Below are 11,658 nucleotides of genomic sequence, written 5' to 3' on the forward strand. Positions count from 1 at the left end.
TCTGTCTCGGTCCTGCACGCCCGGCGGCACCTTGGTTTTCAACTCCTCCTTTCGCTCTGTTTGTGGCATTGACTTCAAGGTGTTCCCTCTTTGTCACCGCGTGACCTCGGGTAAGGGAGCGTCGGTGGTTATAGGGGCCTCTTTCTAAGGAGCCTCATACGTGTACCGTGTCACAGTGTAAAGGCGTCGGAGCCTCAATTCAGACCATGACGATAGCAACACTCCGCTGCATACTAATCCGAGGAGACCACGGTGCCGGAACAGCACCTTACGAGGTTCTCTGGATGTGCTTCGAGCATGGAGGACTCCTCGGGTGGGGTTATGGATGTCGCGGACGCAAGTCGGTCTTGTACAGTCGGTGTGTGTGCCTGGTAATCTTGTATTTCCTCTTCACTGATTCGAGACAAGACCCCTCCAGTCGAACACCGCTACAGTAACACATAGGGCGCACCCGGGGAGATAACTTCTTAGAGAGGATTGACACTAATCTCGACGTCAGATCCATTTTAACTTCACAGCGGGCTTTGGCAGGAGTGATTGCGTGGCATTCAGTACTCGGAACCTGATGCAGTCCATTCGGCCCTACTGCTGTTCCAAGCCTTGCACGAGTACTCAGTGCAGGGAGTCATCCAGACCCTCTGGCACCCGAAAATGCTGCTCCACTTTCTTTGCACTTACACAAAGAGATGCGTTCGAAATTTGAAGAAACCTTGGAGCCCAACATACACGGCCAGCCAGTACATTCCCGAACTGAAGAGCGCCGTAGGGGAGCCTGAGGCTTTAGGCGGGGAGGGAGGACGGTAACAGGAGCTTGGTCGAAACTAGAAAAAAGACCGGTTGTGTTCAGCAGTAAATGAGTCACGCGCTCGGGGCATCTCTCTGTTCGTGTTGCCGGGACGCGGCCCGAGAGATGTTGCTGTTGTACAATGACCAGGCGACCCGTGGGAGTGCATGCAGACAACGGAGCCCAGGCAGGGACTACGGATATAATGTGACAAGCAGCTGAAACATCCTGGCAAAAGTGGTCAATCCACAAGGCGTTGATCTGACACAGTCAGGAAGTCCGGAGAACTTGTCAGGACGGGTACCGCGGGACACCGTGATAGGACGGCGAACTGCGTGAAGCAGTAATCAAACCAATTGCGGCAAGAGAAACCAGTAAAGACGACGGATGTATTGCCTCTGGTGAACCCTTGGAGATGCCCGTACGCTGCGTCCTGGTTGTGTAGGGTTTGCTCCTCTATCGTGAGTCGTATGTTGTGTGCGGTGCTCTGCGTGGGTCGCCAATCAGACGGACTGAATGTGCCTGTATGATCCGTGTAAGTCGACGATACAGAGTGGCATGATCTCCTGAAGGTTCGCTTTTAGCCTGGCACCACTTCCCCATTCAAAATAGGCAGGTACAGTTTCTTCCTCATTTTGGTAGGCTTGCCCTCTTTCAAACCGGAGAGGTCAACTGCCCTGTTCGCTGCAGTGTCCAGCAGCACTAACCGGTAGTTTGGGGAGTTGAAAACAGTGCTAGACCTGGCCTGAAACGCCTGCGGTGCGACTGCCGCGCCCTGGGTGCCCCACTGCCAACGAGAACCGGCTTTTGAACGACCGCCGATGAAGGCGACTACGGTGCGTCTCGGTCGACCATGCGCGGAGGCGCGTCACAGGCATTACACCGTCCTCTAGCGCCGGAGCAGCCCGGGGACTGAGGGGAACGCTTCGGAACACACATTGTTCACTCTGCGCTACACCGCCTGTCCGGGCGCGTCTGACAAAAAGAGGCCTCTGGCTAAACCAGAAAGCAGTACGGCTAACGAACAAAAACTGATGAGAGGGCACGAACCGCCATGTTGCTTCAGCCTTGCTGAAAAGTGCTGGCCGAACATGCAGAACGGCCACATGCATATGTACTTCACCAACAGATAGCGTGCACCGTGCAGATACAAATGATTTTAGCACGGCCACGCGGAGAGCATTGGAGTCTTTCTGTTCCGTCCAACATCTACTCCGCCCCCCACTTTTCCCTGGCTACTCACAGCTTCAGCGACCTTGAATTCATCCTCCGGATAAATTGTAGAAGCTTAGCTCTTTGCAACACAGAAAGTGCCCGCTGTGTCTCGCCTGTAAGAGTTTCCCACTGCTCGGAACAAACAGAACTCTGTTCCACTACGACACTGAAGACAGTGCGCTGACTCACGACGAAACTCTGAAGTACAAAAAAGTACGCCGGTTTCCTCTTCTGGTGGTCCAGCATCACGCAGACGTAAGCGCGTCAGCTGCCAGCAGCGCTGCTTGTTAGTCGCTCACAGCTCTCAGTCGATCCAGGAGCACTTTCGAGCTGCTGTCCCTCAGGCGACTCGCATTCTGCCAGGGCTGGCGAAAAGCGAGTCCAAGATGAAACGAAAGCATCTTGCCGTCCAATGGCGACAAAAGACGGGTTGAGAAGACTTTGTTTGCGGTACCTCAGTGGTTCCGTGGAGACTTCGGCCCCACCGGGAGAGGTACGCACCTGGGAAGAGCAGATGCACCACATCAAACAGCAGGTCAAGCTGCTACAATACACGCAGATCACCTGCGACTCACAGATTCCCCCCCGTGCCGCCGACCCACAAGTGCCTTTCTCCCTCCACAAGAACGACCTGAACAACAATTCACGGAGATATTTTTGTTCTCGGGTGCGAATCTGACGCAATCCTAGCTCAGGCCCTCGTCAGCCTTGATGCCGTTTGCTGACGACCCAGAGGCCACGCCGGAAGAAATATTCCCTCGGCCTCCTTGAAGTCCGTATCCGTACAAACTGGACTGGCGACCTTTCCACACAGTCGCCCATGTCCTTCGTGTCGCCCCGACGTATTGAACCGGCACGCTAACCCCCACGCTTCTGCAAGTTGGCCTGAACCCCACTGTACTTGCAGCAGCGCGCTGGGAGCCCCAGGAGCCTTCAAACTGCGCCGGGGATGGAGAGCCCCCGTACGCGGTAGTCGCTTTCGCGAGTGGGACCGACAAATTAAAATTGCTGTTCCCCCTCTCCACCTACCGGGTAGATTTCGCCCCCGGCAAACTTCAGGACTGCGTGCGCTGCGCAGGTGTCCCATTCACTGCAAAGAGAAAAGCGCGGGTACAGCTCCGCTTCATTAGCGGCCAGCATGAGAATCTTCAAAGACGACCTGAACGCAACAGCACCCCGTAAGCACAGTATCATTGGCCCGTGTGCACTACCGACTTGCGTCGCATTCCTCGTTGTGCACCTACTGCTACGGCGTGCGGCTATTCCTTTGGCCGAAGCCCCAGCTGTGGAGCTATGCAGGAATATGCAATCACTTGACTCGTGTGCACTTTTGTTGCAGGCACGGACACACAACCCGGAAAGAAGCCGCCTTTCAAAAGCCGGCCCGTGTCCCTCGCGATGTGGCAAAACTCAGGGCAAGTCCCTACTCCGCACGTGCTGGCCAGTTTTAACCATTCATAAGTTCACCTGCCCTCCTGCGTCTGGGTCTCGGGCTCTCGAGTCGTGAAGACACTCAGCCGCGTCCGCGTGTTAAGGCAGGTATGCCTATAAGGGTTCCCGCCACACTCTCGGCAGTACTCCGGTGAATCTGGATGACACACAGTGTTTTCCAGCGTTAGTTTTCGGAAGCTCTTGAGTAACAGAACGAGAGGCTACACGTTAAAAAAAACGTGTACGGTACTGCTTGCCCACTCCTCTCAGTGGGCAAGCAGTACCACCAGTGTCATACTCAGAGCTCGCACCTCGGAAACGCCCCCTGCCCTCTTTTCGATCCAAATCCCCGTGGGGCGTACAGCCAGCCACCGAGACACGAAGTTCTTACCCGTACTGAACGACAAGCGGATCTGTCAACCGCGATACGAATTCCAACGTGGCGGGCGTGTTGTGCGACGAGGAGGCCACCACCCTCAGTCCCTGGTCTGATAGGAGAAAATGCTTGGTTCGCAGCAACTGTCTTGGCTTCTTCGGCTCCTACGCGGTAAAGAAGAGAGGCTTTTCAAAAATACCGCCTGCTGAACGACCGCCGCCCGCGTTGAAGCCTTACTGCTTGTGTAAAGTCTGCCTCCAGTTCCGGACGAACAGCTTTTGCTACGTCACACGACACGTCTATCTACGGGCAACAGCCAGTCTGACGTCTTCAGACGCCAAGCGCGGTCTACCTGTCCTTCAGTCATCGTGTGAGTCTAAGCATGAAAAATCACTCGTCGGAAGAGCAAGTGACCCCCCCGGTCACGTCTGCAAACAAGACCCTTGGGGGTGAAAAGTAGCTGTTATTGTCCTGGCTATTTGTTGTCCTACCAGTTTGTAAGAGCCGAAACTTTCGCCACCAACAAACACCGTCCCCTGAACGGGGACAGTCACAACACCGAATACGGGTTGCTCGCCGCGACATAGTCCAATGTTCACCGTGAACTGTCCATTGCCTGAAGGTTGAAACCGGGACGACATACGGCTGACCAGCTCCGCTATACACATATAATCCATATTCTCAACGCCTTGACGAGCCACGCAAACCAGTGCCACACGACACGGAAACGAAAATGGCACGGACACATACCGAGAATGACCGCCCCGAGATTCCCGTTAGTTCAGATGGGGACACACGCTCAACAAGTGGCTCATCTGCCCCGGGGGTCCATTACACAAGACCCGCTGTTGTGAGCATCGACTACGAGAAACAAGTGCATGGACGGTGCTCCTCCATGAGCAGAACAGGCGGTGTGACAGAAACTATGAACGAAAGCTTGTCCCGCCGTGCCGGCCTGGTGAATTGCGGTGCCTGACGAAGCTGCCGCTGAGTCCCGCCGTGTTGAAGGCTACAGTCAAGTGCCGGATTCGTGGACCTACGCTTGATGAACTCCTTGGTACCGTCAACCGGGTCAACCAGCCAAAAGTATTTGTACGCGCGGCGCTCTTCCCAGCTAGCGTGAGCGTTCTCCTCGCTGACGACGGGGATGGCTTCTCCAAAGAGACGTCCCAAGCCAGTACAGATGATCTGCTTGCACGAGAAAAAGATCTATCAGCCCTCTTGAGACCATACAGGTACACGGGCACCGGGATCCCCTAGGACTTTCTCGTTACTCGTAGAAAATTGGACGTTTCAGAAATCACTTCACTTGCTGATGCTTCATGCAAGGCAATAAGGCTAGAATTCGGGCAACAGTATGCGAAACTCTGTGGGTAACGGAGAAAAGACATCCCAGCCATTACCAGGACTACAGCTCGGCGGACAGTGGGACATCCTAGCCTATTTGTCTCTCAGAGGTCACATGAAATGCTGCGTAGTAGACAGCAAAGCAGGCGAGTGCGGCCCGGATGGTATTGGTGCTGTCGAGGCAGCTGCCTGTTTGTGTGGACGTACTGGTTTTACGATCATGAACAATCTCCTCTAACTACTGCAGAAGTCGTGTTGCCGCCCGCATCTGTCTTGAATCCAGCTTGCAAAAAGCACAGACACCCCCAGTGCGCTGTCGTCCCCGCAGTGTGCATCCAGCGGCCGGCTTTTCCCCGAGGCGTATCTAGCAATTGGTGACGATACAATTGTTGTACGGACCAATGGTCTCTTCGTAGTCGGGTGGCCACTTCGCCTACGCCGACACCGTGCCCACACGCGCCAACGAACCAGATAGAAAAGCGGCCGAGTTGTCAAGCCTACTTTATTAGCCTCGAGATCTGCCCTAGTAAGAGGCTCACTGCCGTCTTTGTACTCGATGCTCCACTCTTTTGTCGAGAGTTTGTACACAGCCAGTACAGCCGCAGTAGCCTGCAAAGCCAGCCTGACGATATCGATGGGGTTGACTTTTAAGCCGAGGTCCTCCAGAACCAAATCAGACAAAGGAGCCAAGTCAAGAGAATCGGCTAGCTCTTCAGCGCTCTCGGGCACTGTCATGATTCCGGAAAAGAGAAAAAAGACGCCGCGAAACAATTCAGTTGGCCGCTGGTGAAGAGCCCAAGTCTGCGAAGAGGGGAGAAAAAAAGGCTCTTTTCCCAAGAGAACATTCCAGTTTTTTGCTGCCACTCACACTCACGAGTGAAAAAGTGAGCCAGTGGACGCGTGAATTTTTGAGGTGGTCGTTACCGGTTTCCACAATCTCACCACAGAGAGCTAGGTGTTCTGAAGCTCCCGTTCCCGGGGAAACCTCGTGTGCCCGGACGGGAACTTCCAACGGTTCGCCCGAAGTGGGCGAGCTCCCTCCGCGCAGACAAGGGACACCCCACACAATACGAGGAGCTCGTCCGGCTAGACGTTCCGTCGCTGAGAAAACAGGATTACGCGAAAAAAAAGAAATTCTCTACTCTGCCGCAGTCTTTCTGTTCTGTGGCGAGCACTTGTAGCTTCCCCTGGAGCGAAAAGGGGAGTTCAGTCACTACACGCTTACAGAAGGTATATCCCGGAGAAACACGGATAATTAGGCCATACACGCACGCGTCGCAGCAGGGGGATCAAAAAGATGAGATGGTCACGGGCAGACTTACTTCGAAACAAGAACAGAGACCGGGAGGGATTTTCGCGCTTGTCTACTATGAGGAGGCGAGCGACCCTATATACGGCGAAACCCTTGTATCTTGCAAGGCTTTGGAGATCGGTAACCACGCTGCTCCCCATGCACCTACCCCCTCATGTTCACAACGAACGTTTACTTTGACGCTGTTTTGCGTACGTCTGGCTGCGTGGCTGAGCGGGCCGTGGGTCTGCAACCATCGAGGCTCCTCTTTCAGTGTCGCGAAGGACAACCGTTTGACACGGAAAGAAAGCAAGGAGGTGTATATACTACGCTTCGGCTCCTTGCATATCTTCTCATGTTCTGAGCATCTACGGTACGGACGGCCACGCGATTTGTGGATGTAAGTCTTGTTCACCTTCCTCTTTTCCTTCCCTTCTGCCATCGAACCAACTGGTTCTTCCCTGTCAATTTTTGATGACCGTCCCTATCGAAACGGGTTTTAAAGGTGGTTTCTCATTTCTCACGTGTGTACAAAGGCGGTAATCTTTTTTTCTCCCTGCCCTTCAACGCTTTCTTTTCCACCGAGTTTCTTGCCTGTCTGACCTGCCTTGTACTACGCTGCACACTATTGTTCTGGTGGACACGGCGTATATCTTCAGCGAACCTGTGCTTGCTAGCCGGCGGCAGAGGCTATCTCTCATCCCGAGAGGTGTTGTCAGGACGGATCCTAGTAGTCACTCGCCTTTTCAATCGTTGAACAACATGCCAGCAGTGAAAGTGACATTCAAGGTCTCGGGGGGCACACAGTTCGTGTTGGACTTGGATCCTGACTGGACCGTAAAACAAGTAAAGGAGAAGTGCGTCGAACAGACTCAGATTCCTGTCGAGGCGCAGCGGCTCATATACAAAGGTGCGTTTTTCTTCTGAATTTCAGTGTCCTGGTCGTTCGTGTGACGACATCGGAGTCGGCAACGCCCCTGGGCGCTCCGTAGGAAGACATTGATCGTGCAGTAGCGCCTTCTTTATTTCGCTTGCGATGTAGCGAAGACGCTGCGTGTTACCGTGTCACATTTCAACTCGAAGAATTCGCGCCATGGATCTGATCTGCCCTTACCGTGTGCTGCCTCGGAGAACGGGCTGCTCTGGCTTCCGCACTACATGCTAACAGTTTTTTGGGTACCGGCGCCTTCCTCGGTCTTGCATTAGGGAAAGTCCGGCCAGCCGAAGACTGGTTTCCTGTTCACCGGTACCCGGCTGTCTGCTGCAGCTCCTGGCGCCTGCTCAGTTTGGAAGCTTCTGAGCCTTCCACGTCTGCATTCTTATCTTTCCTGTTGCAGGGCGCATTCTCAAAGACGCCGACAAAGTTGCTACCCATGGAGTCCAAGATGGCCACATCATCCACTTAGTCAAGAGTGCAGCAGCGGCGGCGGCGTCGTCTCCGGGCGATTCATCTGCGAGTGCTCCAAGATCCGCTGGCGCTGGCAGTGAGAATGGCAACGGTACGGACAAGCCCTCACTACTACGAATGCATGCTATTCAGGGGTTTTGAATCTGGTTTCCTACGTCAAAGTCTGCAAAGAGGAGCAGTTTGGAGGAAGCCATTCTGCGTACACTCACATCCAGTGCAGGATTTTAGGATTCTCCAGACATAGTTGCGAGGATGAGTGCGGCATCTTCACTCGGGCACGCGGTCTCCCTGTCAACAGCTTCACACCTGGCCCTGGGGACACGGATTCGGATCCGGTCTACACCGGCGGTAAATAGGATCTGAATACCCCGGATTAGGGTCGTGCCGTACGAGAGGGGCGTACGTGCACTTGCACGCCCTGCCTGACACTACGAAAGAAATGGGCAGATGTGGCTTCGGTGTGCTCCTGTGTGGGCCGCAGCCCCGTGGTAGTGTATTTCTGCTTTCGAAATTCGGGCTGGTGTTTTTCAAGAGATACTGTGCTGGTCCATGCTGCCGTCGCTCTCTGCACAGTCCAACAGATAAGTGCGGCATACAAGCCTCCGAGAAATGGAACAGATGATCAGCTTTCTCTACGGACCACATGACTGATTGAAGATGCTATGCTCTTCCGCGCAACTATACGGCATCGCCGCAGTCGTTGAGACCTGGGTTCAAGGCTGGATGCGCATCAGTCTTCGTTAAGAGTATTCCTACGCGTGCAGACGCGTACCTTTGACTGGAGCGGGGCGGCAGTTTTTCTGCGCATGGGTGTTCAGCGTAACTGCCGTATTCTGTGTGCTTGCGACGGTGCAGCTGCGAGTACGCCTTCTGGCGCAAACGCGACAACGACCTCGGCCATGCCGGGTGCAGTCCCCGGTGCCGGAATGGATCCACTAATCCAGATGATGATGCAGGGAGGTAATGCTGATGATGCCGCAAGGTTCCCCGTGTTCGAAGGACCTGCGGTCTGCGAATGTGGTCTTCTTTACACGTCGTCCTGGTGCTCAGCCTGCCTGGAGAGGAGTGCACTCCTTCGGTAGCCGTTGCTTGTTTTCTTGGTGGAAACCGACAGCTGACGTCGTCGGGGCTCGTGACTTGGACTGCTGTTTGGTTGGAGGGATGAACCTCAGGCTGTTGCGATGCTAGAGGCACCGAAGGGCGTAGCTTCGAAGTGACTTCAGCGCTAGGGAGTCTGATGGGATCAGTTGAGGCAGTGTCCTCGTTCTCGTAACTGTTCTGAGTATACAGGAGAGGGAAAGAGATTCTTCCGATACTCTTGCGAGGCCATGTCTCACACTGCTGCAGTTAACACGTGTGCTCTTTTCGTGTAGGCATGATGGGAGGCGGCGGGACGAGCGCAATGGGAGCAGGGAGCATCTCGGGATCACCAGACGGAGCAGACCGTAACACCATGGGAGGCATGCCAGCAGGCATAAACTCCGATTCATTAATACAGTTGATGCAGAGTCCGATGATGCAGGAGACTGTGCAGTCCCTGTCACAGAATCCTCAGGTGATGCGGGCTATGATGGAGAGCAACCCTATGCTGCGCCCGATGATGGTAAGCGAAGAACAGCATCCTGTTACTATAAAACTGAACACGTAGCTGCCGGAGCACGCTGGCCCTGCCGTCGCCGAGGGTTCAAGCTCGATCAAAAAAACTAATGCCCCTTCAATCGCAACTTCCGCGTGTGCCTTGTGGTAGGGCAGCCATTGTTTTTGGCAGCAAGACGGTGCACGCGCGTGTTCTTCCTTTGGTGAAGCAGTCTGCTGCTGATGTCAGGATGCTTTCGGAAAACGCGTGCGATGAGGACCATGCCAGCGTCCGGACTTTATAGTTGGTGGTTACATCAGTGCCTCACTAGGGTGAGCAGCGTAGACCTTCCGCATGCACGACTCAATCGTGTGGCGGGCGTGGGTCGCCGCAGCATGAGCATTTGGGATCGGTTCTGTTCAGGAGTCTGGGTGAATGCATCGGATGCAGCGGGAGTCGAGAAGGAAACAGTCTCTTGTTGCAAAGGTGTACCTGTTTCCCTGCAGCCCATGATGCAGAATCTCTTCGACAACCCCGAGCTCTTACGGTCCGTCTTCAACCCGCAGATGATGCAGGCAAGTGTTGCTTTTTCATTCTTGTCTCAGCAACTTCGGCGTTCTTGCAGACGCTGGCAGGTCGACCGTGGCAGAGCATGCAGAACTTCGCTGCCCCTAACAGTTCTGTATGCCACTCTGCTGCGCTGTCGGCAGAGGGTTGTGGTTGTTCGAAGCGGCTGTCTCTTTTAGGCAAGTGCGACACTGTTTCTTTCTGTGTCGTGTGTGCCGCCAAATACGACTGCTGCTGGAGGCGATAGTTGGCGTGTCGTTATGCAGTTGTTCGCCGTCCGATGTAGCGATGCAGCGAGGGCAGTATTTGCTCAAGTGTCTGCAGGTTTTTCCAGGATTGCAGAAGGTGGGACTGGAAGCCCACTGGAATGCAACGGAGCATTCGCAGTCAACTCTGTCTGATGTGCTGTCGGATTCGTGACAGGCGAAGAGCGCAGGATGTCGTTTTCTATCTGTCTACCTGGCGTGCAGGCATCTCTTCAAATGCAGCAGGCCATGCAGAACATGCAACGCGGGCAGAACACAACGCCCTCCGGAGATACAGCTGGTAGGTGGTGCCGCCTTTATGCGATACGAGCGCTAAAAAAAAGGAAGGTTGCAGCCCTACTCCTATGCGAAAGCAACAAACCAAGCAGGGAGCGCGGCTGTTTTGCTTTGCTTGTGACCGTATCTTGAGGTACAGCGTGTACTTCCTTCATCCCAAGTCTCTTTCTGCACCGTCCCCTTCCTTAGCCTTTCCCGGGTGGACTTCTCCCGTGAGCAAAAGGTTTCTCTGGTATCACGAAGGTCGTGGAACCAGAGGTGCCCATCTCTCGCACAGGAGAGCAGAACTCTCGAGGGTTTCATATTCCCCAGCATGTTCTCTAGGAATGTTTATTTGGTGCGTGCATGTCTGCATAGTGGCTGTAGAATGTATGTTTGTCCGGCGTGGAGCAGATCAAGGAAAAATATGTAGCGAGGTGTGCATCAGTCACAGCGGTCGCTCGCAGAAACCGTCCCGCTGTGTGGCGGGGTGCTGCAGACGTCTCTTTTTTTTTCTTCATCTCGCAAAAGCTGTTTGGGCTCTCGTGGCTGTACAGGGAGCCATCACTGTATTGCGTACCTCCAACTGCAGAGGCCGTAGCGCGCGTGGCCAGGCCCATTCGGACCTACGGCATGACCTCGGCAGAGTCTGTAGTGTCCGGGAGTCTTTGCATCAAGTGAACATTCTTTTTTCGCACCTCCTGATATCAGTGGGTATCATGCGTCTTTCTGCGCTCCACGGGACAAACTACAGGGAATGCCGGGGCGCCGTCCACTGGCATCGGAGGGACAGCGGGCGCCGTTCCGGGAGGTGGCCTAGGAATGACTGGAGGAGCCGGTGGTGGTCAGCCCGACTTCATGATGATGATGCAGCAAGCCCAGCAACTGGTGCAACAGAATCCCGAGCTTATGAACCAAATGATGGGCTTGATTGGGGGAGGGGCGGGCGCTGGGGGCATGGGCGGTGCCAATCCCTTCATGGCCGGAGGTCTGGGCAGCATGGGAAGCTTCGGAAGCTTGATGAACCCAGCAGCTGCCGCGGATACACGGCCTCCCGAGGAACGGTAAGGCACCTGTTGGGTGAAGTCAGGTAGGGTCCGTCGTTTGGGGGAGGTGTCTTGGTGTGCTTGGTAGACTCACCA

The 11,658-nt window shown here is 54.6% G+C and overlaps 2 protein-coding genes across 2 annotated transcripts; one reads left to right on the forward strand and one right to left on the reverse strand.

Annotated features, from left to right (window-relative positions):
- Positions 1-1,768: 1,768 nt before the first annotated feature.
- CSUI_004787 (3 (2) -bisphosphate nucleotidase) lies at positions 1,769-6,252 on the reverse strand. The gene is made up of 7 exons (XM_068064971.1): positions 6,028-6,252; positions 5,622-5,954; positions 4,847-4,994; positions 4,298-4,422; positions 3,822-3,970; positions 3,029-3,158; positions 1,769-2,500 (listed from the first exon to the last, which is right to left on the reverse strand). Exons 2-7 carry the CDS (start codon positions 5,886-5,888, stop codon positions 2,264-2,266), a joined length of 1,056 nt encoding a protein of 351 aa, XP_067923056.1. The 5' UTR covers positions 5,889-5,954; positions 6,028-6,252; the 3' UTR covers positions 1,769-2,263.
- Positions 6,253-6,474: 222 nt separating this feature from the next.
- Positions 6,475-11,584, forward strand: CSUI_004788 (ubiquitin family protein; the record flags this gene model as incomplete). Its single annotated transcript, XM_068064972.1, has 7 exons — positions 6,475-7,354; positions 7,782-7,943; positions 8,708-8,812; positions 9,226-9,455; positions 9,935-10,063; positions 10,466-10,541; positions 11,271-11,584. Exons 1-7 carry the CDS (start codon positions 7,207-7,209, stop codon positions 11,582-11,584), a joined length of 1,164 nt encoding a protein of 387 aa, XP_067923057.1. The 5' UTR covers positions 6,475-7,206.
- Positions 11,585-11,658: the final 74 nt, after the last annotated feature.

The sequence above is a fragment of the Cystoisospora suis genome, assembly GCF_002600585.1.
Source record: "Cystoisospora suis strain Wien I chromosome Unknown contig_2271, whole genome shotgun sequence".
NCBI lineage: Eukaryota > Apicomplexa > Conoidasida > Eucoccidiorida > Sarcocystidae > Cystoisospora > Cystoisospora suis.